At 34.8% G+C, this 27,500-nt stretch overlaps 1 protein-coding gene across 2 annotated transcripts in view; it reads right to left on the reverse strand.

The window, feature by feature from the left end:
• Positions 1 to 27,500, reverse strand: part of LOC144964552 (uncharacterized) — a 104,079-nt gene that overhangs the window by 20,917 nt on the left and 55,662 nt on the right. Inside the window, exon 3 of one of the 2 annotated variants that reach the window (XM_078898973.1) lies at positions 11,351 to 11,471. The exons of the other annotated variant lie outside the window; for it this stretch is intronic. Within the exon in view, the coding sequence (XP_078755099.1) occupies positions 11,351 to 11,431 (81 nt within the window). The 5' untranslated portion in view covers positions 11,432 to 11,471. The remainder of the gene's footprint in view (positions 1 to 11,350; positions 11,472 to 27,500) is intronic. 2 annotated transcript variants of the gene reach the window in all.

The raw sequence follows: 27,500 nt of genomic DNA on the forward strand, positions 1-27,500 counted from the left end.
AGAAACAAAGACATTTTTTTTAATATCCCAAAAACTTTTGAGCTTTCATGTAACATCCACTAAACGTCCTCAGAGCGCTTTACAATGGGTCCTGCGCCAACAACAACACTCAACATGTAGCACAAGACATGACCATTGGGAGGCGATGTTACAAATGTTTGATTTTTTTTTTCGATAAATACAACGCTGTTATCGGCCAGGTACTCATTTTACATCTGTGCAAATTGAGATAATGTGAGTAATGAGAAAAGGGGTTCGAAGGCGAGTGTCAGACTGCAAAACCACAAAGCTGTTTCATGCTATTAGCTCTTTTCAATCATTATTTGAATATTGGATGACGGAATGATCAGTTCTTAAAAGAAAGCTAGGTGAAATATTTTAACACAAAAGGACCATTGTTGAACACCAGTGCTAGATTTGGACCTTTTGTGTTTGATAAGAAGAGCCATTGGAATGTTTTACCAAAAATTTACTGTACATGTAACCAACCAGCGTCAATCCGGAATAACGTAGGAAAATACAAGGTGAAGAAAATTAACTTTTAAGTAGAAATGATCAGAATAAATCATTTAAAATTACAGACACCTAACTCATTCAACCAATAAATCGAATATTTCTGAATTCAAAAATTCCAAGTAAAGCTTAATATTCAATTTTAGCATCACGTTCATTCCAATCAAATACTGTTTTGAGAAGGTTGGTAACAAATATTCAAGCAGTTAAAAGTTGTATTAAATAGCAAGCATTGTCATTAGCGGGGACCCCCCCCCCCCCCCCCCTGTCCAACCAGCAGTGATTGGGTAGCTGGGTCTGTTAGATATGTCGGAAAGTACTTTTCGATCGACTAGAATCCTACCCAAAGGATAGAAAGAAATTGCTATTGTCCGTTTTACACTACAAAAGCCGGGATAAAACTCCGGCTCTTGAGCCTAATGGCTCTGAAGGGGAAAAATGTCGTTAGCAACGATTGCAATTACAGAGCAAATCAAAAAGGCATAATATAACAACTATGGGAGATAACCATACCCCGCCTACTTTTCTGTGGTTGCCATTGTCAGTGATTATCATTGCCAGTATAAATAATGGGATTTGAGAATCCGTGTCAAAATTGTCGTACACATATGATATGATTGGAATAAGTATGATAATCGTGAGAATAGAAAACATCATATTGATTCGCGTGACTGTTCAAAATCAAATCATCTATTTATCAAGATATAAATGTATTGAATTCGTCTATTGATACAATGACACACATATATACATACATGCATACATGCATACATACATACCTACCTACCTACCTACCTACCTACCTACATACATACATACATACATACATACATACATACATACATACATACATACATACATACATACATTCACACACACACACTACCACACACACACACTCACACACACACATATATATATATATATATATATATATATATATATATATATATATATATATATATATATATATCCATCCGTCCATCCACCCATCTATCTATCTATCTATCTATCTATCTATCTGTCTATCTATCTATCTATCTATCTATCTATCTATCCATCTATCTATCTATCTATCTATCTATCTATCTATCTATCTATCTATCTATCTATCTATCTATCTATCTATCTATCTATCTTTCTTTCTTTCTATCTATCCATCCATCTACTTATCCTCTTCTATTACTCTTAGTATCTAATTATCTATCTTTCCAGCTATCTGCATTTTCATCATTCTCATAATCATATGTCCATTTCTCTCTATATGCTAATACAAATGAGAATCAGTAACCGAGAGATATTTGTACAGTATCTCATTAAATCATGGCCCTTGTACACTCGCACTACTCAATATTCACGCATGCGTATATCACGACGCACTTTGATTAGTGATGATTGGCAACGCCGTGTGCACGCAGGCATTAAAATCAATCCGCCATTCAGCGAAAAATAATTTGTTTGCATTACCAGAACCAGCACCGTTAAATGAAATCAAAGCATCACATGAATAGACCTTTCAAGGCTAGGGTAAATAGCGGCGAACCAAAGCAGACAAAACAAGTGGTTAATTTTTTAAATTTTTTTTTTTTACCAAAGTAAATATTATATACAGCTGGGGAATTCGGGAGCGATGACAACAATTAACATAAACGGTTGATTAAAATAGAGTTATCATTTGTGAATATTAATATAGACAGGGCTCTTTGATTGCATTGTGTTGTGTTTTACGTAATAAATTGACAAATAGACGATACATTATGTGCGCAGACCTGGTTAATAAAATTATTCTACCAATTATTAAGCTTTCTAATATTTTATGGTTTGAACATTTCATACCGAGAAAACAATAATTATATTGTTGATTCAGAAATGTTTGTGTCAATCCGCATCAGAGCGTGAAATGTCCATGCAGTTAATGTTAATGTTATTAATTATTGACAAATTTTAATGAAAACAGCAATTTACTTGAAATGCACTTTTACAAGCGCAGAGTCGTCAATTAGGGCAAGGGCATTGATAGCATGATGGTGGAGTACTTGCCAAGCTAAAGGGGCCGATATCCGTCTAAAGCGCAGTTGACATTTTTTTAAAACACCGAACCCTCTGTCCACCAAGCAGTGATTGAGTAGATGGGTGTTAGACCTGGCGTACTTTGAGATTGAATGGGATAATAATTCTAATTGTATATTTCAAAGTACTTCCCCACTTAGAAAGGGAATACGCTACCATTGCGGCAAGGGCTTGGCTTATTTGAAACTCAAACAAGGTTGTCATTCGGGGCTACGAGTATACGACCCACGGAGCTTGAGTTTATTCCACTCTTTGTAGCATTAAACGAACATCTTCTATTCTTTTTCATCCTTTCTATATGATAATACATAGTCTAATGAGAGCAAATGTTCGTTTAATGCCACAGAGTCTGTGTCAAACTCCAGATTCACGGGTCTAGAGCTCTGAGTAACAACGCTTAATTTTCAACTCATAATATTGTATTACAGTCTTTTCGCATCAAACCCGATCCGACATAATACCGTTTTGGGACAATTTGACCTCATATATTTTATAACCCTCATTTATTCACTCTTGTAATACCCGAAACGTCCATTGTCTGTTTTGTTCCCATACGAAGCCTCTCCATTTTCACTCTTTCGTGAGTAACAACGCTTGAGTTTCAAATTGGCCTGGCCGTTGGCACAGTGCTGCATTCTCGCTTATAAAAGGATAAGTCGTGGATTCAACTGTCATTTAATACTTTTTTACTAATAACTCTGGAGTCCTATAGACTCTATGATTGTTATCATTGTTGTTATTGATATTACAATTTTTATTGTTGTGTTGTTACTCTTATTGAAAGTATTTTTTATTATAATTGTTGCTGTATTGTGATCACTACTGGTACACATTTTATTATTATTATTAGCATTACCATCATGTTTTGTTGGTTTCATTTACCATTTCCTCCCCCTTTTTTCCTCTTTCCTGTATGCTGTCATCAATCTTTTTTAAAATTATTGGCGAAAACCTTAAAGTTGAAAATTGAACTGAATTGAATTGCATATAATATAGTATAGATCTAGGTCAATGCAAGACACCGCCTTTTCAGTTATACAATATTATAAGTTGAAAATTAGATATACATAAAACTACTAGAACTTATGCAAAGACAATAATTCTTGCATTTAACATTGATTAAATTGATGGTATATTTATCAAAATTTAATCCTAACGTTTAAAGGAACTAAAACCTGGATTTTATACCATGATTTCTCAAGACAGATGGATCAACAACATGTATTAGCAAAAATTGCTTCCATTTACAAACCTCCTGATACCATACTACGTCCTAATATAAATAATATGTTTTTTTTATTAAGGTCTAATATAATCCCCTAAAATTTCAACTTATATATCACTCGCTCCTGAATTTCGTCTTTTTTTGAAAATATTAGTCTTCTTGATGAAATATTGAGGTTAAAATAATCGAAAGGAGTCCTTTTTCCTAAAAAAAAAATATGGTTGTCCTTATTGTAGTAATATCAAAAATGTAAAGGATATCAAATTGATACTTTAAGGAGCAGGCAATGGTATAACATATAGATCTGAAAAAGTGTGTATGAAACGGTGCCAGACAAAGCAAGAAAGAAAATTACAAGAAACGAAAAAAACAAACCCCGTTCCAGTCGAAGAAGGCCGATTTTTGGGGATGATTTTTTTTCTCTTGTATTTTTCTTTCTTGCTTTTCTCATATCTTTAAATGTAAAGGACAGGAAATCGCATTCAGTATTTTTCGTTTTGATTAAAGAAGTATTTCTAAAAGATTCCTAAAAGTAATCATTATATCTTCATGCCACCCTCTAATATTAAGTGTGATCCATCGCATCAAACCGGTTTTATCTCGAGGTAAACCGGGTGTAGAAATTTAAAACTGATATTCGTTCTAGTAACTATAAGGCATTATACTTTTCCCGTCTTATATTTTCATTGTCTATAAATTTGATCTTAATATAAACACTTCATTTCAACACCATTTGGTTGCCATGGGTTATCTATTTGAGGGTCCATATTTCAGCCAGCTAATGAATGGTAATGTATATTTTCTCATAGTTTTAGCCATTCTTTTCTTTTCTGACATTGCTACGAGCTCATTACTCTGCCGCATTCTGGAAGAACCTGTATCTAAAATCTTGGCCATAAAACTCGTCATTCAAATATAGCTCGATTAAAATGACTCTCGTCTTGGCAAAAACTCCCAAACTCAAGACTTGAGAAGTCCCAGGTTCAAGAACTTTTGCCAATATGAGGGTCATTTTGATCGATTGATATTTAAAGTTTTCTGGCATCATTTTTAAATCCGTGTTGTTTTTTTCAGAGCACGACCATACTGTCGCTTATCCCTTTATGATCAGACAATAGTCGTAAACATCTTGTCATTATCTCCTTTGATCCCTAGCCAGTAGAGCGTTTACTCTTTATTTTCTGCTAACATTAACGGGGATGGTTTATTAACTTTACATAAATTGCTAGTGTAATGAGGCTATAAATCTGTGGGGTGTTATTATCCATAAATCAAAACCCCGATATGTGTTGTAAAACTATAACAAAACACCGTACACAAATTGAGAAATTGAGAAATATCAAAAAGGTTTTGTTATGGTAGTGCAGAATATAACATAATATCATTATTCATTCTATATTGTTTGATATCCAGCGATAGGATGTTTTAAGTTTTATTCTTTGTCAATAAAAAAGAGAGTCTTGAGAGGTTTCACGAACGCAACTTGCTGGACTTCAGAATTTCACCTCGTTTCCTGTGGGCATGTTTCGATTTTAGACACCAAACAAATGAGTGCGAAGCATAGAAATTGTCACGCATGGGTGTGTAACTCAGATCTCGCCATTGTTTTGTAACGTTTGAGTGCTTTAATAAATAAAAATGAAAGTCTCACCCTTCGCCATTTAAAAATAGCATATAACACAATGAGACGTGACTCAGCGCCACAATACAGTATTTTGTCGGAATGAACCATATGCCAAAATGAATTTAATAATAAGATCAGAGATTTGTACTTTTGTTCGGGTTTTTTAAGAGGGGGGGGGGGGGGGCTGTCTACATTTTTATACATTCTCAACAAAAAACCTTGAAAACTTGACCAAAGTCTCATATTGTGTACTATGAAAACAGTCTTTTCGCATCAAACCCGATCCGACATACAACCGTTTTGGGACAATTTGACCTCATATATTTTATAACCCTCATTTATTCACTCTTGCAATACATAAAAGTTGGTAAACCAAATTTTCTTATGGAAATTAAGGTTAATTTATTTATCATTACTAGTGGAGAACCCTAAATGTTTGTGGTCAAATATAGGCTATTACGAACAGTTACTTATCTATTTATTATTATTATTATTATTATTATTATTATTATTATTATTATTATTATTATTATTATTATTATTATTATTATTATTATTATTATTATTATTATTATTATTATTCCAATGTATTGTAGAAATTAACATAGATCTAGATGAATCGTTTGAGCCATCAACGATCAAAATCGGTCGGGTAATAAAGTCTGTAGGTGTTCCCAAATGAATGTGGCAACAGGACGACCAGAGGGCGTTTCCCAACATTAACCGATCATTATACCCTAGCAGATTTTATAAATAATCCTTTGGGTCAAATGATGATAGAATTACCCTTAATTTAAGAAAGAATAGCAAGTTGCTGATATAATCAATCTGTAAAAAAAAAGTTTTATATTTTTTAGAATTTTCAATAACTGTGCTTTTTGGCAAAAATTTTACATGGGCTGTACGGAAAACAATTTGGTCCCAACCCTATTAAAAAAAAGAATAGACATATTATTATCTTAGCAAAGTCAATGCATTACTAACTATAGAATGATACATTAAAGTTTTGAAAATGTTTTAACAGTTGACTGATATCTGAATTTCCTGATGTCAAATTCGTGAAAATAACAATTTGTTGCGGAGCCGTGCACCGTGTGCTGTTACTAGAAATCGTTCATCTAAATATAACACTCTTGTATCAAAAATAACCGTTTTGTCGTTTAATTTGCAGTTGAGGGAACCCAATTTTATGCTCCAAAAGAGGAGAGCATGATTGATCGTGGAGATAAATTTAGCCTTCGTAAAATATAAAAAACTATATTGAGAAAAAAATCAATAAGGCAATTTGAAGAGCGTAACAGATGACCTTTTAATTTCTTTAGAGACGGAGGTGGGGATGAGTTGTCGGAGAGATCATAAAGGCATCCGAGGTAAAAAAAAAAATTACAAAATGTGACCCACAGCTTCAATCTGGTATTATGTCGAAATGAACGAGTCCTGAAAGACGATTCAACACCTAGGTCAGTCAGGATAAAATTTCATTTTATATAAAAAATTAGATTTTGAATGAATTTATGGATAAAAATAAGTACTCTTTCAAAAGTAGCACATTGAAAATTATGTGGCGCCGACGTAAGGTGAAAACAATCGTTTCGTTACTCTTGTCAGGGGCTGTCTTTTTTTAAAGATTAAGAAAATAAATTGAGTTTAAAATTGATATTGTCACAATTGGATTCAATAGTCTGATGTCACGTCGCCCAGCAACGGCGGCCATCGTGGTTCTAAACAAAGAATATCTGTACTTTTTATTCTTCATGCTGGCTAGAACTTTTCAAATGTCTTGAGGTGGGAATGTGTAAAAGTCAAAACATGATCAGATTTATAATGTTTTTTCCCCATTTGGATACGCTTTTATGCTTGTCAGAAAAATATTTCATAAAGGCGATGCCATTGTTCCGGTAGTTTAGAGACAGTTACTAAGTTACCAGGAGTCATTACGAGGAAAGAGACGTTACGACTGTTGAAGCGTATTACGAATTAAATGTTTTCGAAGTTTAAAGTACAAAGTCCTTTCCTTCCAATGAATGGATTTATTTAATAGCATATTCTGGGAATTAAGCTTAAAGTTTGATGTCTATTAGCAGGTTCTCCCCAACACAACACCGTTTTGAAGCGATTGGTAACAAATGAACTTAGACTTGTATGTGCTTTTTGTAATAAGTTTTAATGCAAGGTTGGCATTTTCTCTTGTTTTCTGGACAGTCTAAGTATCGTTGACTACTCGATTTCTCAATATTAAAGCTAAAAAACTGATTTATAAATAGTCTCTAAGGTAGTAATATTCATCCTTTTGATTAGGATAAGAAGTCTTACAGAATATACTATGAATCTTCTTTATTTATCCCACGGGAAAGCCGTAAAGTAAACAACAGAGGCTATTTTCCTTATTGAAAATTGTAAAAGTAACTGTGACCCACCTCATCAGCCTAGTGCTGTGACGGAATGATTTCTGTAAGAAAAATTGAGTTTTAAGTCAAAATTATTAGCATTAGGAAATTTAAGCTGAATTTAGTTTAAGAATCAAAAGTTACTTTTTTCAATTCGTGTTTATTCGTATTTATTGTAACCCATATTTTATAATATCTTAAGTTAAAGCTTCTGTTTCAAATCTTACGGTTCAAATCGATATAACAAGGTCACGGCTTTAATGCTTTTAGGAGCTGCCGTACTCTGAAAATAAACCCCAAAAAACCCCAAACAAAACAAACAATACATGGGGAAAAAATGGCCAGAAAATATCGAGCAGTTAAAATGACCTTCAACTTGGTAAAAACTTTCTCGAACCTGAGACTTCATAAAATATGTTTTTAGAGTACGGCAGAGGTCTTACATTATTATTATTATTATTATTATTATTATTATTATTATTATTATATTATTATTATTATTATTATTATTATTATTATTATTATTATTATTATTATTATTATTATTATTATCATTATTATTATTATTATTATTATTATTATTATTATTATTATTATTATTATTATTATTATTTTATTATTATTACTATTATTTTTTATTATTACTATTGTGCATCGGCCTCTCTCACCCCCCCCCCCCCCTTCTTTCCTCAAATCTATGAGAGCATTTAACTGCACACACAGACTTCAAGGCGGCCAATTTTTTTTTAATTTCATAAGATAATTTATGTTTGCTATGCATTTTTCACCACAGATAGTTGACAAATCTATATCATAATTGATCGATGTGTACAACTGAGTGTCGTCAGCGCAGAGATCGAAATTGATATAGAATAAGGTGTTAGAGTTTTATTAAAGCACGGGACGAATCGAATCGAATACAAAGCGGAAGAGAATTCTTTTCGCTCTTTTTTGTTTTGTTATTAATGATTTAAAAATTATAGTCTAAAGGTCAAACCAAAGAGGTTTATAAAAATGTCTGCGGTGTCAAATAGTTATCTTTATAAGTAATCGTTAAATTGGCTTTTCTATCACACAGTACGTTGTTAGTTTCATCGAAACTGACTTTAGCTCATTAACCCGACCACTTTTCAGGACTGTTAGAAAAAAAATCTCTAGAGATTCAAGCCTTTCCTTTTTAGCACTTTTCCGAATAACCTATCCGTCCCCTTTTCCTACTTTTCTTTTTGCATTAATACAAGTATTGTATTCTGATTGTGCAAACATTGGAGTATTGATCATATCTCAATCACAGATATTCGGTCGTAAAGTGACAAAACACTTTTATTGTTTTGGCACAAAAAACTTATACTTTTCAGATGGACTTAATATTACAATGACCAAAAACTTGACAAAATGTCCAACCTCTGAGAGTCCATTGAAATATTAGGTTTTGAGACTTTAACATAAGTCTGAAGTCGTTGTGATACATCAGTGTATGACAACATGTTTGCAGGCCAAAATGAAAAGGGTGTTTTATTATTGTACGCCAATATTTGGCATGAGGCAAATCATATTTGGCATGCAGCTGCTGTTGTACCAAATAACATTGTCCAATTCTCAAAGCATTGAGGTTTCCTGCTCGCCAGGGATTACTCTCAACCATACTACAGTCATTATTAATGGCATATTACTTCTTTTATTCCCATCATGAAATCATCTCCCAGCGGTGGGAATAACCGCTATTGTTACATCGGTTAATTTTTTATCCCCCCCCCCCTCCCCTAACACACACTCCTATGATTGGTAAAAGTAAAATGTAACTAAATTGGCGATCAATTTTATGGGAGTGAGCTAGTAATTGGAAATCCTGATCTTTGTCATTGGTTTTTCAAATTTATAATCGGGAAAATAGACAGAAATGAGGTCAATGACGAAGAAGAAGAAGAAGAAGAAGAAGAAGAAGAAGAAGAAGAAGAAGAAGAAGAAGAAGAAGAAGAAGAAGAAGAAGAAGAAGAAGAGGAGGAGGAGGAGGAGGAGGAGGAGGAGAAGAAGAGAAAGAAGAAGAAAAGTAGGAGGAGGAAGAGGAGAAGAAGAAGAAGAAGAAGAAGAAGAAGAAGAAGAAGAAGAAGAAGAAGAAGAAGAAGAAGAAGAAGAGGAGGAGGAGGAGGAGGAGGAGAAGAAGAGGAAGAAGAAGAAGAAGAAGAGGAGGAGGGGGAGGAGAAGGAAGGGAGGAAGGAAGTAAGGGAAGAAGAAGAAGAAGAAGAAGAAGAAGAAGAAAAGAAGAAGAAGAAGAAGAAGAAAGAAGAAGAAAAGAAGAAGAAGAAGAAAAGAAGAAGAAGAAGAGAGAGAGAGAAGAAGAAGAAGAAGAAGAAGAGAGAAGAAGAAGAAGAGAAGAAGAAGAGAGAAGAAGAAGAAGAAGAAGAAGAAGAAAGAAAGAAAGAAGAAGAAGAAAGAAAAGAAGAAAGAAGAAGAACAACAAGAGAGAGACGAGAGAAAGAAGAGAGAGAACGAGAATAGAGAGAGAAGAGAAGAGAGAGAGAGAGAGAGGGGGGGGGGGGGGGGGGAAAAGAGAGAGTTTGAGGGAGAAAAGCCACATAATTTTTGCGAATGGATGTAAAAATCATCAATCGCGAAGGATATACAAGTGATGGCCGGAATAAACATTTCTGGGGCCGATTGAATAGCTGATAATCACTCTATGTTTGTGTGTGTGTGTGTGTGTGTGTGTGTGTGTGTGTGTGTGTGTGTGAGTGAAAGAGAGAGATTGAGAGAGAGATGGATTATGTGTGTGAGAGAAAGAAAGAGAGTGAGAGAGAGAGAGGGAGAGAGAGAGAGAGAGAGAGAGAGAGAGAGAGAGAGAGAGAGAGAGAGAGAGAGAGAGAGAGAGAGAGGGAAATTATTTTTCTCTCACTATGTGTCTGAAAATATGAAAAAAAAACCAACTTGCTAATAGACAATCAGAGAAATTGACATATAGACGATAAAGACATGGATTGGCAAATAGACTAAGAACGAATTGAGGAGCGACAAGATAGATTGACATAATATAGATAGTTATAAGAAATGAGAAATAGATAGATAGAAAGATAGGCAGCGAGATAGATAGGTAGATAGATGAATAGATAGATAGAGATAGTTAAATGAAATAGGGATCTAGAGAGAAAACTCTAAAAAGAATAAAAAATAGAAAAATATCTAGAGAGAGAGAAATAGAGGGGCAGAGGAATGAATTGTCAATAACACGCGCGCACACACACTCACATAGACACAAACACGAACACAGATAGAAATTGAGAGGGATAGATAGATAGATAGATAGATAGATAGATAGATAGATAGATAGATAGATAGATAGATAGATAGATAGATAGATAGATAGATAGATAGATAGACAGACAGATATTAGAGATAGATAGATTGCGAGAGAGAGATAGATAGATAGATAGAGAGAGAGAGAGAGTGAGAGAGAGAGAGAGAGAGAGAGAGAGAGAGAGAGAGAGAGAGAGAGAGAGGGGAGAGAAATCCGATATAATAGTTGGGGTAGCTGACCTTATTAGCACTATCGTACCCCGGGGGTGGGGTAGAGCATCCCGTAGCATAGCGACACCCACGGGTCATAGGACCAAACATGCTGGAACGGTGGGGACCACAGGCTGGGTGACGGGGTGATCTGATGGATTAGGGAGTGGGGGGTGGTTAGAGGTGAGTTGTGGTTAGTTGCATGCAGTGCAGAAGTGACATTTTAAAAAAAAGTATAGATAGAGTGCGGTGACACTAAACTACTGTTTTGACAGTCACAATTTTTTAAAGTCTTTACAAGGTTCACTCTGAGAGGTTAGTGGCCTAGTGGTACAGGTTTTCACCTTTGGCACTATCCCGTGATGTTGAACGTCATATGTGACCAAATCGTGACTAAGATCACAAAACTGCGTTATAATGTTGTTGAATAAGATGTTTTACACGCATTACCCAACTCATTTCAGATTTGAATGAGTATTTAAGTTGGATGTATACTGTGAGGGATATTGCTAGTACAAAAAGACACATATAAGGCAATTTCCTCTTTATGAAATTGAATTATAATGATATGTTATGTCTCGCAACTAGAAAAACAAGCAAACAAAAATTTCGAACGATTAAGATGACCATCTTTTTCTCAAAAACTCTCAAACCTGGGACTTCACACGGAAAAAAGCAATTCTCAAACCTGGTATTTCCCTGAAGTGAAGAGTTTTTTACAAGATGAGGATCATCTCAATCGATCGATATTTGAAGGACGAGTTTTCTAGCCAGAATTTTAAATACCTGTTTGTTTGTTTGTTTTTATTCAGATTACGACAGACTACTGGTGAGCGTTTGATTGAACCACATCCTATCTATGAATTTAAAAGTAGAGAGAATCGTCACAGCAATATCGTATTCTAATTATGACAATTGCATTGTTTTTTAAGAATATTTTCATGATAATATTTTTTTTAAAAAAAGGATTTCTTTTTTCATTTGTCTTTAATTGACTGATCAAGAGTTTCTATGTGAAGTTTCTCTCTAAAAATGATCATGCACATATCTTGGTTAGCGATAAAATCAAACATGGTTTTAAACATAGGTTGTAGTAAAACATCAATGCATTGTTAAGAAATGACAATAAAGCTTTTATTAATAACTAAAAAAACATTAAAAGAGGTCGAATTGGAACCCAGGAGCCATTTTTTTTACACATTATGTAAAAATGTGACCAATCATCAGAAAATGGTATTATGTCAGACTGAACATCATTCTTCATATTTGCTTTTATTATTTACTGATATAACTTTAATTAAAATAAATGGTTTCATATAGAGAGTGAGTTTTGTCTTTTAAACTTAAAAAAAGCCAAGAACGTTTCTTATTATTCTAGTTCATTCCGACATAATGTCACATTGATACAGTGAATCGTAAATGAGGTGCAACATTAATATTTGACTAGATTAAAAAAAAAATACAGTGGACAAAATCAGAGAATACTTAAAATCAAAGGTCGACATTGATCAATTGAGTTCCGTGTATTCAATAAGAAACTGCATTGTTGTGTTTGGTTTCATATGGCCGGAATGAGACGAAGAGCGCGGCATGTGCGTAGCTCTTTAAACTGAGATTTCAAGTATTCTCTATTAGCAGGAAAGACGGAAGCTATTTAAAGTTGTTTGAAAAAGACTCGTGCGATTGTCGTCGTCGTGTGTATGTGTGTGCGTGTGTGTATTTGTGTGCGTGTGTGTGTGTGTGTGAATGTGTGTGTGTGTGTGCATGTGTGAGGTGGGGGCAGGGGTAGAATGGAATATATTTTTAAAAACTATGCTTTTAGTTTTTTAAACAAACTTTAAGACCCCAAGCTACATTTTTATTTCTGGGTAAACACATTTGGGTGAAATAGTACCTGTCCTAAAAGACAAAAAAAAAAAAAAAATGAATCGGCTTAGGTTATCTCGCTCACGTCATTTCAGGTTGAGAGGTGATGAACTGACTACTTACAGCTCAACACCCGTTGCTTCTAATAATGATAATACCGTTCATTTTTTAATAGAAATCCATAAAGAGGAGAGAGAAGTTATTTTTTAAATATATAATCGCAGTGTTCTGTTTTATCAGTTTATCATATCAATTATAATTGGCACGATAAAATAATATGCATTTTATTTACTTTTATACTTTAACAAGATCAAAATTTAGTTTATTTCATTTCCTCAGTTGGCATGACGTAACAAAATTCCAAATTATAAGCAAGTTACAAGTCACCTATAGGGTGCTTTTTTTAATCCTAATAAACTTGAAATTTCTGTTACTGCCCAGACTGAAATACTCATTTATTACAACTATATCAAAATGGCAGCGGCTTGAATTCAACTCTGGCAAAGTGCCTAAAAAAAGAAACGTAAAAAAGGTTAAGAACTTTTATATAAATGTATATAGATAGAATGCGCTTGGCCAAGGAGTTCACAACATTGCCATCCGGAAGTATAACGGACCAACACACAAACTCTGTGTAACCATGAACTTTTATAGTCTGGTTAATACAGTTTAGTGAGAACAACTCACAAACGCGGATGGCAAAAACAATAACAAAGGCCTGAGTGACGTCATCTTCGAACTATCTATAGTTCGACCGTGAGTTGATAAAAATACACGGCTTTCTTTATTGATGTACCAACACTCTTATTTAGAAATAGCTGGGCCATTTTACACGACATTGAAATCAGAGCCAGATTGACATAATGATTGCCTCATCACGGTAGACAAAAAAAGTCCTTCAGAGCCATTAGGCCCGTGGAGCCGGAGTTTATCCCGGTTTTTATAGCGTGAGACAGACAATAACAATTGCTTGCTATCTTTTGGATAGGACGCTAGTCTTTCCGCCAGATCTAACAAACCCAGCTACAAATTCACTGTAGACAGGGGGATCCGAACAAAATCCCGACTGCACCCGCGATCGATCTCGGTCCCTTTGCTCACGGTGGACAGCTTTCATTAATAGATATATGTACGAAGGGCGACACTTCATGAATACTTAGTATATCCATAGATTAAGGGAAGTCAGGGAAATATTTATAGACCCCACCAATGTGATTCATTGCGTGAAAACCGTATTTTGTCGGGTAACCTGACGCCAAAATGATATTTTTAAAGTCTAGAATTGGCTAGAAATCTTGATTTTAATTTTTGTCACTTCCAGAAATGATAATATTCGTTCTCCATGATAACATATTAATACTTTATTTAGATGATATATTATAGCAGAAATTCAATTTTCTGTGTCTAAACTACCCCGACATAATACCCGTGTGATGCAATGGCTTAATTTATGCCGCGGTAGTAGTTGTCAAATTATATTATTAATGACTTTCTATTTTTGGTTATAAAAACCATATAATGGTATGTTGTCAGTTACATGTCAGATTAAAGGCTCTGTGATATCCTTCATTTATATTCCACCGACTTCATGGCTACACAAAATAAACTGTTTCCGCCATCGTATAATAATAATAATAATAATAATAATAATAATAATAATAATAATAATAATAATAATAATAATAATAATAATAATAATAATAATAATAATAATCTTTATTGTCCAGAAGAAAGGCAATTCGTGTTGTATTTACAATTACAATGATCTACAAACAGCACAAATACATGTCATACACATAACATTCAAGCGGCGCATTCAAACATACAGTGTACGGTAAACATTAGATCATAAGGCCGGGGGGGGGGGGGGGGGGGGGGGGGGGGGATACACGCACGTATACGTGCGCGCGCGCACACATCCCTGACTGGACGAGTATAGGCCTTTTCCTAGCCAGTCTAGGTGTTAATGAGTACCTAGCTGTTAACAGCGTTGTCTCTGTCGGAAAAAAAATGTGATATCGCCTTGTCCCACATGTAAAGTGTTGCTGTTGCTTGGGACCCATGTAAAGCACTTTAAGCGTGTTTAGTGGATATTGCGCTATAAAAATGCTCAATATGTTATTAATCTTCTTTAAGGGTATGATTCTTTTCAATCTTTTCAAAAATTGAATTAAAATTACCATAAACGTGTCAAAATTCCTTAAACCTGAAAATAATCGTATATAGCTTTACGACCATCTGAAGTTGAAAGTTTGTAACCAAAGTGTGGAGAATAAAAAGGTATTTGAAAGTGTTCAGCAGTTTAAAGACCAGTGCGGATGGATATATACTATCCGTGATAATGCCCTAAGGGTATCAAAGACTGGAACGCTCTTCCCGAATCGTGTGTGAACACAAAACATTTAGAAACATTCAAACTAAGATTATCAAAATTCTTCAGCCTAAATACCAACAACAGCTGTCATACTCAACAAGTCTCTCCACCCTCGAATACAAATACTCAGAATTGAGTCGACCGTTAATATTCAGATTCAGATCCAGATTCAGATTCAGGGTCAATCCCCTTTTCTCTAGAAGGAGTTAGACTGATAAGATCGGAGGATTCATAATGCCATCGATGATAAAAGTGGTCCTAGTTTTGAAAAGAAGTCACGCACTTCGAGAATCATTAAGCTGATAGTGTAATCTCACTTCTCAGTCCAATGACGACTCACCCGAAGCCATAAAATGGACATTGTCATTCTTTTAAAGTGATTTCTCAGTTGCTATATCTAAAGCGTGTATCGACGCCTCACAAGAGAACGTACTAAACGATATTCCGAAGTATTGATGGTTCCAAAGCAATCGTAACCAACACCCAAAACCATGAGCGACTTTGAACATTTAGAGTCTAATTATGATAATATAACGAGACCTTATCACATTTTTTGGGGTCGAAAAAGAAAAAAGTGACATCAAATATAGTCATGCTATAGAAAGAACAAAATTGACGTCACTCAGGTCTTTGCTATTGTTTTTAGTCAGTTATTTTGGTGATTAGTTCTCACTAAATCAGACTATAAATGTTCAAGTTTACAGATAGTTGAATTGTTGACAAGTTATATCCGGCTGGCGAATGTTGTGAGTATATTAACAAATCGTATAGTATCTCGTAACTGACAAACTTTAAAAAAAATATTTTAGCATGTATCAATTGATCACAATTGTGACCAACTGCCTCTAAACGGTATTATGGCGAAATGAGCAAGATGCTTAAAATATATGAACTTTGAGTTTAGGGCATAAAATTGAGTTAAAATATAATCCTTTACTGAGAGGATACTGAGAGAATTTTGTTTCTTGAACTTTAAAATGCTTAGATTTAAAAATCTTAATAGTTGCGACTCTAACTTTCTATTTTTTTTCTCTTTTAATTGGTCCTGTAAATGGAACAAACTCTAATCAAACTATAATCAATTTGATTCATTAATGATTTGCTTTATAATCTCTTTTATGCTGATTGGCATATCACCACCTTATATAACATTGAATCCTTTGCCTTACTCAGGCATGAGGGTTTGGGCTTACCCTGTTAGCGGGACAACGGTCAAAGAAGTGACCAATTTCCTTCCAGTCCATATTAACTTTCTCAATATCTATAAAGGAAACTAGAAACTAGAACCTGCTGGGGGAATGAAAACAGACCCTCTGTGAGAGCGAACTCAGCAATTTTGCATTGGACAATTAGCCCAGAGCTACCTAAATTATGACAAAGTCTTATTACATAACTTTTTGCCTACGTTCTGTTGATCGTACGTGGATCATTAAGGGATCTCAATACTTTGATGTTAAGTATCCTATATCAAGAACCTATAGACTTCTTGTTTCCCTTTTGTCATTCAACCGACAACTGTGGTATGTATCCGTAGATCTTCAAGCCAATGTTGTTTTTTTTAAAAAGATCCATGAAAAGATAGAAAGGTTGAAAATGTTAATTGAAATATTTCTCCCTGTAGGAGATAAAGGTTCCTTGATGCCAGCTTTTGAAGTTCAAGGCAAGACAAAACCAGTGGAAATATCACGAAACAAATTAGAAATATTAGATACCTGTTGCTGAATATACCGATGGCCTCGAAAAGGATCTATCTATCTATCGGGTCTTAAACGCTCTATTATACTCAAACAATTATAAACTGGACCCTTTTATTGCTTGGATGACACCATATAAAAAAAGTAAATAAAGGGAAAGCACACGTGAAACCAATTGCGACGTCAACATCTTCTCTTGGTCAATTCCGATGCAATTACCAAGGGTATGTTGTAAAAAAATGTCACAGTACAGACCAATCACGTTATATAGTGGTATTGATCCATGTCTTGTAATGTGGAGTCTCTGTCCTATTAGAGTGTCTTGGTGGTATTGAGTTTCGACATGGTAGACACTACAGAGAATCTTAGTAAAGGATGTACTGGATGTTATATATCATGTGTGAGAAGAGCTTCACACAAGAAATCGAAGCTACTTGACTTAAGCACTGTTGTATCTGATTATATTGAGAACAAGATATCGCTATTTTCAAGGGAAATTACTCGATGTCAAGTGACAGTGAACGCTTTTAATACAAAGTCTATGTTATGTTGCCCTTTGCAAAGATGAGACTTGTAGAGCTTGAGTTAATCTGGATTTCTTAAGTATATAATGGATGACAACTACGAGCTTTTACACACAAACAAACACACACACCCACCCACACACACACGCACTCACACACACACACACACACACACACACACACACACACATATATATATATATATTTTAATCAATGGGAATAGTGTCTTAAGAAGAGAACAAATAAATATTTAGGTTTATTTTCATTATAATTTTAAAACTAATTTCCAAAATCTGACACATATAGACATGTTATCGCTTTGAGGCGATGGGTCACATTTGCACAAACGGTTTAGTGACCAACGAGTAATTCCGTAATGGACTTATCCTTCACGAGCTGACCATTACAGCATCGATATCCTATTGTTCGTAATATTGGATGGAGTGGATTTTTTTTTATCCTGAAGAGAAGTCTGTTATGCTCTGATATAAACATGTTTTAAAAATTCTTCCTTCAAATAAATCGACCAATTAAAACAACTCTCATCTTGTCAAAAACTCGAAACTCTGGTAGTGACTTGAAACTTCGATTTTGAGAGTTCTTTTTGCAAGACGAGGTTAATTATTATCGATCGATATTTGAAGGACCAGTTTGCTTGCCAAAATTTAAAGAAAGCGTTTTTAGAGTACAGAAGTCATTTGGGATTATTTCAAATGAATCCTTTCCATTGTAGGGATCACATTTTTTCCAGTTAATGGGAGCTTGCCTAAAGGTTGTTTATATGTCGCTCGCCACAAAAATACTTCATTATTAATTTAATTTGAAAAATTAAGGAAAAAATTCGTTTCCACCGGTTTCTATTACTTAAATAATGCAAAATAAACCGAATACCGGCGATATAGCTCCAATCGAAAAGCAGAAATAGTCTTTCAAAGGTTAAAAAAAGTGTGAACAGAGTATCAACTTTGTCCATATTTTTTGACACTTTAAAAAGCTATAATTACTATAATTTTGATGCTTGATTGTCAGTTGTCTTGATTAATATTTTTTAAAATCAACCCAGAGAAACTGATAAACTGATGAAAGCGAATTTTTTACTTAGTTTTTCCAAACAACGTAGTATTGGTTCTGGCGAGCGTCACAAAACGACCTTTTGGGAAAACCTTAAAGGTCGTGATAGTAGCCCCTAACTTTTTATCGCTCTCGACCGGTGAATGTCAGACTATGTGGTCTAGTAGTTTGATATTCACTTTCGGCTCTTTACTCACATTCTCTCACCGTACTCAGGTATAAAATGAGTACCTGGCCGTTAACAGCGTTGCCTCTGTCCGAAAAATTGTAATATCGCCTAACAGGCGTCATGTCACGTCTTACATGTTAAGTGTTGCTGTTAGCCGAGGGGCCCCTTGTAAAGAGCTTTGAGCACGTTTGGTGGATATTTGGGTTATATAAATGCTCAATTTTTTGTGGGTTTTTTTTTAAAAAATGTCTCATAATTGTTACCTCTGTCCGCTTAGGGATGGTGGTGGCTGTTTGAATAATTAGAGTGTTTATAATGTAAATTGCTTTTATAATTCAATTTAGTTTTATATAAACACGATTTCAAAATTAAATACAGTTACACAGCACACATAATACGCTTAAGTGAATGAGATATTACCAGAGAGATATTAGCAAATTGGAAAATGATTTTTAATCTGATATAAACAATATGGAAATAATTAGACATTTCTTGTGCGATCCGGTAATAATTATTTTAACCGTACCAAATCTTTAAGCTGTTCCTGTTCATGCAAGTCTGTTCGCTTAGAGAAAGACTTGGCGTTTAGCTTCCTCTCTCTCTCTCTCTCTCTCTCTCTCTCTCTCTCTCTCTCTCTCTCTCTCTCTCTCTCCACCACTCTCCCCCCCCCCTCTCTCTCTCTCCGTCACCCTCTCACTCTGCTGTCAAAGTCGTTCTGAGATAGAACTGTGCAAATGTTAGTCTCTATATTAGTTACTAAGAGAGCATTTTGTAATATCAAAAATGCTATTATATGATTTCTCTAAAATTTGAATATATCGTGACAGTTGAGTTGGCATTCCATGAAGAATATTATAGATAATTCGTCAAATAAGCGTCTGATGTCGACAGGAATCGATTGTCCAAGTATTTTATGATGTAAACAATAACATCAGTTTTAAAAATCTGAATCCCAAAATCAAACAACAGAAGCGTTCGCAAATTTCGGGTTCGGAAAAATTGAATTAACAGGAATGAAAACCAATTTGCTGCCATTCGTCAGTGTGTGTGTGTGTGTGTGTGTGTGTGTGTGTGTGTGTGTGTGTGTGTGTGTTTATCGTATATCGGATGGTAGGAAAATGGACACGCAACCTTTGTCCCAGCAAACGTAATGGGGGCCTACGTCCATTAGACAAACGATAGCTTTGGCTAGCTACCGGTCAACACTGAAAGAGCATTAGCCCAATTGTGAAAAAAATGTGCTCATGTCCTCAAAATGTTATTTTGTCGGGATAAGCTAGATAACGAAAATAAGGTTTAAATTCAAATTTTATACCTACCCCTCAATTAACTTATATTCAAATTCAAAAGGCACAAGGACATACATAATAAAACGAACTTTACATTAAGTTCTTATGGCTCTATAACACAGATTCTTCTCCAGATTTGGTGATGTGCAAAACAAGTTTGGAAAAGAAAAATGTTCAATTAATCGTAACAAATCCTGTAGTTGGTACGAGAGTTAAGGCTTACTTTCTTAAAGTTAAAGAACAAAGCCCACCCTCTCCAATGAAGACAATTATTTTAAAAGTTTAACTCAATTTTTTAAAAAGATAGGTTTTAAGTTGAATTCGTCTAATTGATTCAAGTACCCAGTTGGTATTGAGTAGCCATAGGAGTCTGGGAAAACCTGGCTTTCCAAAACCCATCGTCTAGGCCCTTTACACATTATACGCGACACCTATAATTAATTTCAGTCAGGCTATCATCGTGTCACTGAGATTATAACATAATATTTGAGCTATCCGTTCGACAACTTGAGATATTGAATCAATTATAAGGGAAACAATTTCAGCCCAAACTTTTAAAGGCAAAATATATACTGTAGCTTAAGATAAAATAATATTATTGCCCTCAACAGTTCGCATACTTCATGTGGTTTAGCTTCGGGAAGAGAGGATAGATAGATAGATAGATAGATAGATAGATGGATAGATAGATGGATAGATAGATAGATAGATAGATAGATAGATAGATAGATAGATAGATAGATAGATAGATAGATAGATAGATAGATAGATAGAAAGATAGATAGATCAATAGATAGATAGATAAATACACAAACACAGAGAGATAGATAGATGGATAGAGATATAGATAGAGAGAGAAAGGGAGAGAGAGAGATAGAGAGAGAGAGGGAGAGAGAGAGAGAGAGAGAGAGAGAGAGAGAGAGAGAGAGAGAGAGAGAGAGAGAGAGAGAGAGATTTAGAGAATGCTTTTTCTGTGCTCAAATTTTATCAGGATTCCTCATAATATGCGTTGAATACCTCATCATCCTGGTGCCAGTAGAATCAATAGAGAACCCTTTTTATAAATGACTACGCGCAGGAAGAAAATTAAACTAATGAAATGAAGAGCACTCCATTTAAAAAAGAAAAACGTCCTCCAGCATAACTTCTCTCTTGTTCATCTCTCTCTCTCTCTCTCTCTCTCTCTCTCTCTCTCTCTCTCTCTCTCTCTCTCTCTCTCTCTCTCTCTCTACCTCTCTCTCCCTCTCTCTCTCTCTTTCTCTCTCTCTCTCTCTCTTTCACTTTCTCTCTCTTTCACTCTCTAACTCTCCCCTTTATCTCCTCCTTCCTCTTTCTCTATCTTTCAACCCCCCCCCCCCTCTCTCTCTCTCTCTCTTTCCCATTCCCTTTCTCTCTCTAACGCACGGGCCGTTTCATTTCGGATCACAAATTTGGTTTATTCACCCTGACCGGAAATCAAGGCCCATTGAATGACAGTCGCTGGGGACTGGCTCACGTCTCCGTCATTCTTATCCGTTAAAGACCAGCAGGATAACGATCTTGAGGAGAAGGACGGTCTTCAAAAAGGAAAGTTAGTTCCTCTGACATCCTCTCGTCCTATTAGATTTAAACATAGTTATTGACACCACCCAAAATGGTTGTAAGTGTCGTTAAGCAATACTTTAACAACAATTTAGGAATATAAGACGAGTGTATTTAGAATGTTCTACCTTGATTATAACTAGTCACTCTCTATGTTTAATGTTCATTCTAGAAACTCAATGTTCATTCTAGAAACTCACACTGCTTAAGCCTCCTTGAGGGTATATTGGTGGCCAAGAAAATAACTAACCTAAAAGATAAAGTAAATCAGTGATTGCAACAATCTCCAATTATAAGAAAAAATGCAATGCTTTAAAACCAATCGGCAACTTCGCGTGTGAGTAAAGCAACCTAAAAAAAAAGGAGCGAAGTACTTATAACAGCAAGTCTAGGGCTCAAACCGTCTTCAGTCCACAACAAAAAAACAATGTTTAAATGGTAATGTTTCAAATACAATCCAGATTGACGGTGGAAAAAAGGCATCTGCATGCGGGATATATGAATAGCCGGATGTAAACAAGAAATACATAACTGAAAATTGGATTCAAGTATGATGTCACGTCGCCCAGCAACGGCGAGCAGCGTGGTTCTAAACAAAGAAAATTGGTAGTTTTAAGGGGGGAAGCGACATTAAAAATGATGAATTTTGACCCAGTTTGCTAAAATTAGATTTTGGTGGGATGTTGTCATGTGACCATTTGTCTGCATAAGAAATTGCATGAGAACTTCATCTTCAGTTTTTTTCGACTCAAAATAACGTATTTTTTGACCCATAGTATGGTTAAATCCTGCCCATTTTTAGTTTCACTGGACTGATTTTATGATAGAATATCAAATAGTCTTTATAACTAAATAAAGGCAAAAACATATCAATGAAAAGTAGAAACTCTCTTCTATCTTCAACAACCAATCACTTTGTTCTTAATTATGTCATGTGGTCACAATCCAATCAGAGAGCGAGAGGAGAGTTTTTCCCTAAACTCGTTTACTTTGAATTTTAAATGCGTTTTTCTCAAAACTGCAATTTTCGTCACTAAAAACCTATCTCCTCCCTCAGTTTTCAACCGATCTTCTTCAAACTTTCTACAAATGAGTGTCATACAAATACGCAAGTCCTCTAGGAGCCGGATTTTTGAAAAAAACAATTTTTTTATGAGTAATTCGAAATTATGTAACTTTTTTCAAGGGGAATAATTGAGTAATAACTTTGAACTTAATTGTTAAAGTTTCTAATTAAAAAATTAAAAATCGGGCTTCTAGAACCTCTTTATTTTTCTTTTTTCTACCTCTGGCCAAAATATTATGGCAATCGGTTGATAAACAAAAAAGCCTTTGACTTTTTAAGATTTGTTGTTTATTTTCCAATATGGCGTCGTTTCCATAGCAACGGGTAACTTTTTTCGAAAAAAAATCATATGCAATCATCCTTCCCAAATATATACATTATGACTATGCATAGAAGTTTATGATATTTCATTAAATAAAAAAAAATGACCCTTTAGTGTACTTTGTTTTTTTTTTTTTTTTGTTTTTTTTTTTTTGTTTGATTCCTGGCAACATCATTCAAGAATAAGGCATTTCATTTACACCCAAAGATCCCGGGCTCGCGCTCAACCCTCGTCGCGTCGCTCTGTTTCTTTTTCTTCACCAACACAAGAAAACGACGTGTAAACTTCAACGTTTAAAATCGTGTGATAACTTGTCACCCATTTGGCAGTATAAAAACAATAACAATGATCAGAGAGAGGTCCATTTCATTAACGTTATTTTTTTATAAACAAATAACTATGTTTACCCGTGCACCGATGAAGGTGTGTCACAAATTCCATCTTTTGATTGGTCAAAAATATATTTGGTTAATTGATCACTTAATTGCGGCCCTACTCTGCTTTAGTTACCTCGGTCTTTTCATGAGGTAAATCCTAAAAAAGTTCCTCGATGATGAATAACAGGAATATTATCTTATTTTGCTATTCTTTAAACTCTGGCGCTGTAATCACCATCACGTTTTGCAGGCGCCGTTCAACGCACCAAAACAAACATGAATGTTTTTAAATCTTCGATATTGGCTTTCTCTCCAAAACTTTTAGGCTTTTGATTATGCCCAATGGCATTTTGACAATGAGCTACTAAAAGCTTGTAGTTCGTTAGAGGTTAACAAATAATTGTACTCAAACCCTTTCAGTTGGATTGTGAAAAAAAGCCTGAGGCCCAATTTCTGTCTACCTTATAATGTGTTGTAAATAGACAAAAACATTAAGCTTTGTTCACGGTCTTCATCAGTCTTTTAGTCAAAAGTGAGCTGGGCAGTTATGAATTTCTGAACCTGACCTGTAGCAGGATTAGATAAAACTATATGGAGAGCTTTTATTACGGTAACAATGTGGACATCTTAAAAAGCAGTCATTTAGAGCCATTAGGCCCATGGAGCCGGAGTACATCCTGGTTTCTATAATGTGAAACGGACAATAGCAATTGCTTGCCACTCTTTGGATCGGACGCCGATCTATCGCAAACTATTTTCTGCGAGATCTAAGAGAACTAGCTCTCTGCTCGATGAAAGAGAAAGTAGGGTCTTTCGGCTACTTTGCCGCGCTGCACTGGAGCTGATGTGTCTGTTATCTCGATCTTCCAGAGATAGACCCAAAAGAAATATTCCCCTCGCGAAGAAAGAGAATTTATCTATTTATAAATAAATGTAAATACAACACGTTTATGTGCTTTTTACGATTTTATCACGCTTCACGTGCTCTTCACGTGCTCACGTCGTTTAAGTAACTAACAAACCGTACGAAAGCCAATTAAAATTTCTTCACACAACTATACACTCTTGCACTAAAACATGGCATCCTTTACTCACAGATATTCATTTACACCCGAGCCGACATTCCTTATGATAAATATATCAACAATGAGCGTTATATTAAAAAAAACACTATCATTTTTTTAAATTAGAAAAGGAAGTCTTATATTATTATAGAACGATAACCATTTAGTCTAATAAGCTTATTTATTAGCAACAACAACCCCCCCCCCCCCCCCCAGTACACACACACTATAGACTTTCTGCTTTTACTTCATTATACTGTTCTCTGTAAAAAATAAATATCAAACACTTATTTAGAAATTTGGCTAGAAATCTTGTCCTTCAACTATCAATCGATTAAAATGACTCATCTTGGCAAAAACTCTTAAACTTGGGACATCGCAAGTTGTAGGTTTGGGAGTTGTTGCAAATGAAAGTCATATTAATCGGGCGATATTTGAAGGAAGATATTTGTGTCCAAAATTTTAGATTCATTTCTTTTTCAGAGTTCTGTAGGATAGTTAAACTATTGATTTAATAACCCAAAACTTTATAACGTTTTAAACATGAGACTCTTTAATGTTTCAAATTTATGGCAGTTTTTTACCTTTTGAAGAAAATTAGAATCTATCAACAACAACAACAAAAATCAATTAAAACTTTTCTGGCAAAAATACAAAAAGTGGTTTTTCAATGTCCGTCATGTCATTGAAATCTCAGTTTACACAATCACAAAGGACAAATGAATGTTTAATCAAGTGTAATATGAACTCATTTTAAAAGGCTTGATCGATGAGTTGAGATGGGTTTGCTACACTAAAACATCTGCTGTTTATTTAAATTTAAAGTTTGAATGACCCGTTTATGTTTGTCTTTTTTGTTTCCATCGTAATGATTTCATGCAAAAGGCTTTCTGAGGTTGCCTGTTTAGTTATTTAATGTTAAACTTTAGATATCTAATCATTTAAAATCGTGGCATCTCTCTTATTTTCTGAAGTTTCTAAAATACATATTATGCATTTTTAAATAGAAAAGATCTTAATACGTATAGCTTTTCAATCTTCACCGGTAAAACAACAAAATAACCTCGACGTTTTTATATGGTCAGTCAAAACAGCTACTGAAGGAAGTATGACTAAAGAAAAAAAGGAAATTTATTTATGCCCTGTTGTTCAAAACGGCATTGTGAGTAAAGTTGATACTGAAAAGTGAATTTTAAGGCAATGAATCACATAATATAAAACAATTTGAGCTTTTATATAGCGCAATATCTACTAAACGTGCTCAAAGCGCTTTATATATATTAACCAGTTTACAGCGCAGAAGTCCAAGGTTTAAAAGTTTATGCCAAGATGAGGGCCATTTAATTGGATCGATTTGTGAAGGACGAGTTTTCTACCCAAATTTTAAAGAGTGTCTTTCCAGATTGTGGCAGCGTGGCTAAGCTACCCGAAAGGTACCGAGTTCGATCACTCTTCGCTGCGCTTTGTGGCATTGAGCAAGTCTCCTTGCCCTAGCTCAATTTGCGGTGCTGCACTGCAGCTGACGCCTGGGTTATTCCGTTCTTCCCTTGGAATAGACCCTAGAGACCCGTTCTCCCGGCTGCCCTTCTGTATTACGGTTAACTCACTCAATCCTAGAGATTTTTGCTACTTTTCAAAATTGGAAAAAAGTGTATTAATAATGAGCATGTACATGGATAGTTTTTATTCAACTACCATTAGCATGTAAAAACTAAAAACATTATCTTTGATATTATGCCTATAATTTGTCTCAGAAAAATGTAATAAATAGGCATGGGATAAAAGTAACCCGGGTAAACCACGGATATAGTCGATGTTGGGGTTGAGTGAGTTAAACCTAACAACAGACCCAGCCACCCGACCATTGATTGGTAGAAAAAGAAGCCGAATAAAACTTCGACCTTACCCCCGATCCATACCGGTCCATTTACATGTCATACGAGTATTCAACCAACTGATCTATCGGAACTCATTTGTGACCAATATTTTCTAAACGGTATTTTGTCGGGATGAACTCGATGCATAAAATCTGAAATTTAATATTAACCTAAAAAATTGTGACCCATTGCCACAAAACGGCTTTATGTCGACTAAGACTAAGGACTAAAATCCTGGAAGTTGAATATATATCCAAAAATATCTGACCTGGATTGTATTTATTTATATGTTTAATTGAAGAAAAGACTGAAATTCATATTTTCGGTCCAATAAAAACTAACATTTCATATTTTTGACCAGTTTGACTTAATTTTACATTTTTATAGCATCTGTATCATCCGGACAAACATAATGCAATTTTTGAGACGATGGTTCACAAATTTGGCTTAAATTGATCGCCGCCATTGAGGTCTGTAAAAAGTAATAAACAATAATGAATAAAACAGCTCTAAAAAAGACCAAAGTACCAAACACAGAATATTAGGGGCTCAAAACTCTTCTTCAGTCAACAATAAAAGACAATATAAACATAAATATATTACTTAAAAACCCAGATAGAAGGCAGTGAGATTTTACTGACATTTTATGATTATGATCATGTTTGACTTTAAACACAGTTTTAAAAAAATCTAATTCGATCCGACAAAGTTCAGATTGGCGCGCTGGGTAACATACTTTAACCAACAAAAATATATACTATTATCCTTTTATATAACTGTAATGAGCTTATTTTGATGTCTAAACTAATAGTTGTCAATACAAAGAGCCCTCATTCGCGGATAAAGAAGTAAAATATTGATTTGCACTGAGGAAAACTTTCACAATTTAATGCTGTTATATTTGTG

The sequence above is a fragment of the Berghia stephanieae genome, chromosome 2 (genome assembly GCF_034508935.2).
Source record: "Berghia stephanieae isolate SIO BIC M18660-M18661 chromosome 2, UCSD_Bste_1.3, whole genome shotgun sequence".
Classification (NCBI taxonomy): Eukaryota; Metazoa; Mollusca; class Gastropoda; order Nudibranchia; family Aeolidiidae; genus Berghia; species Berghia stephanieae.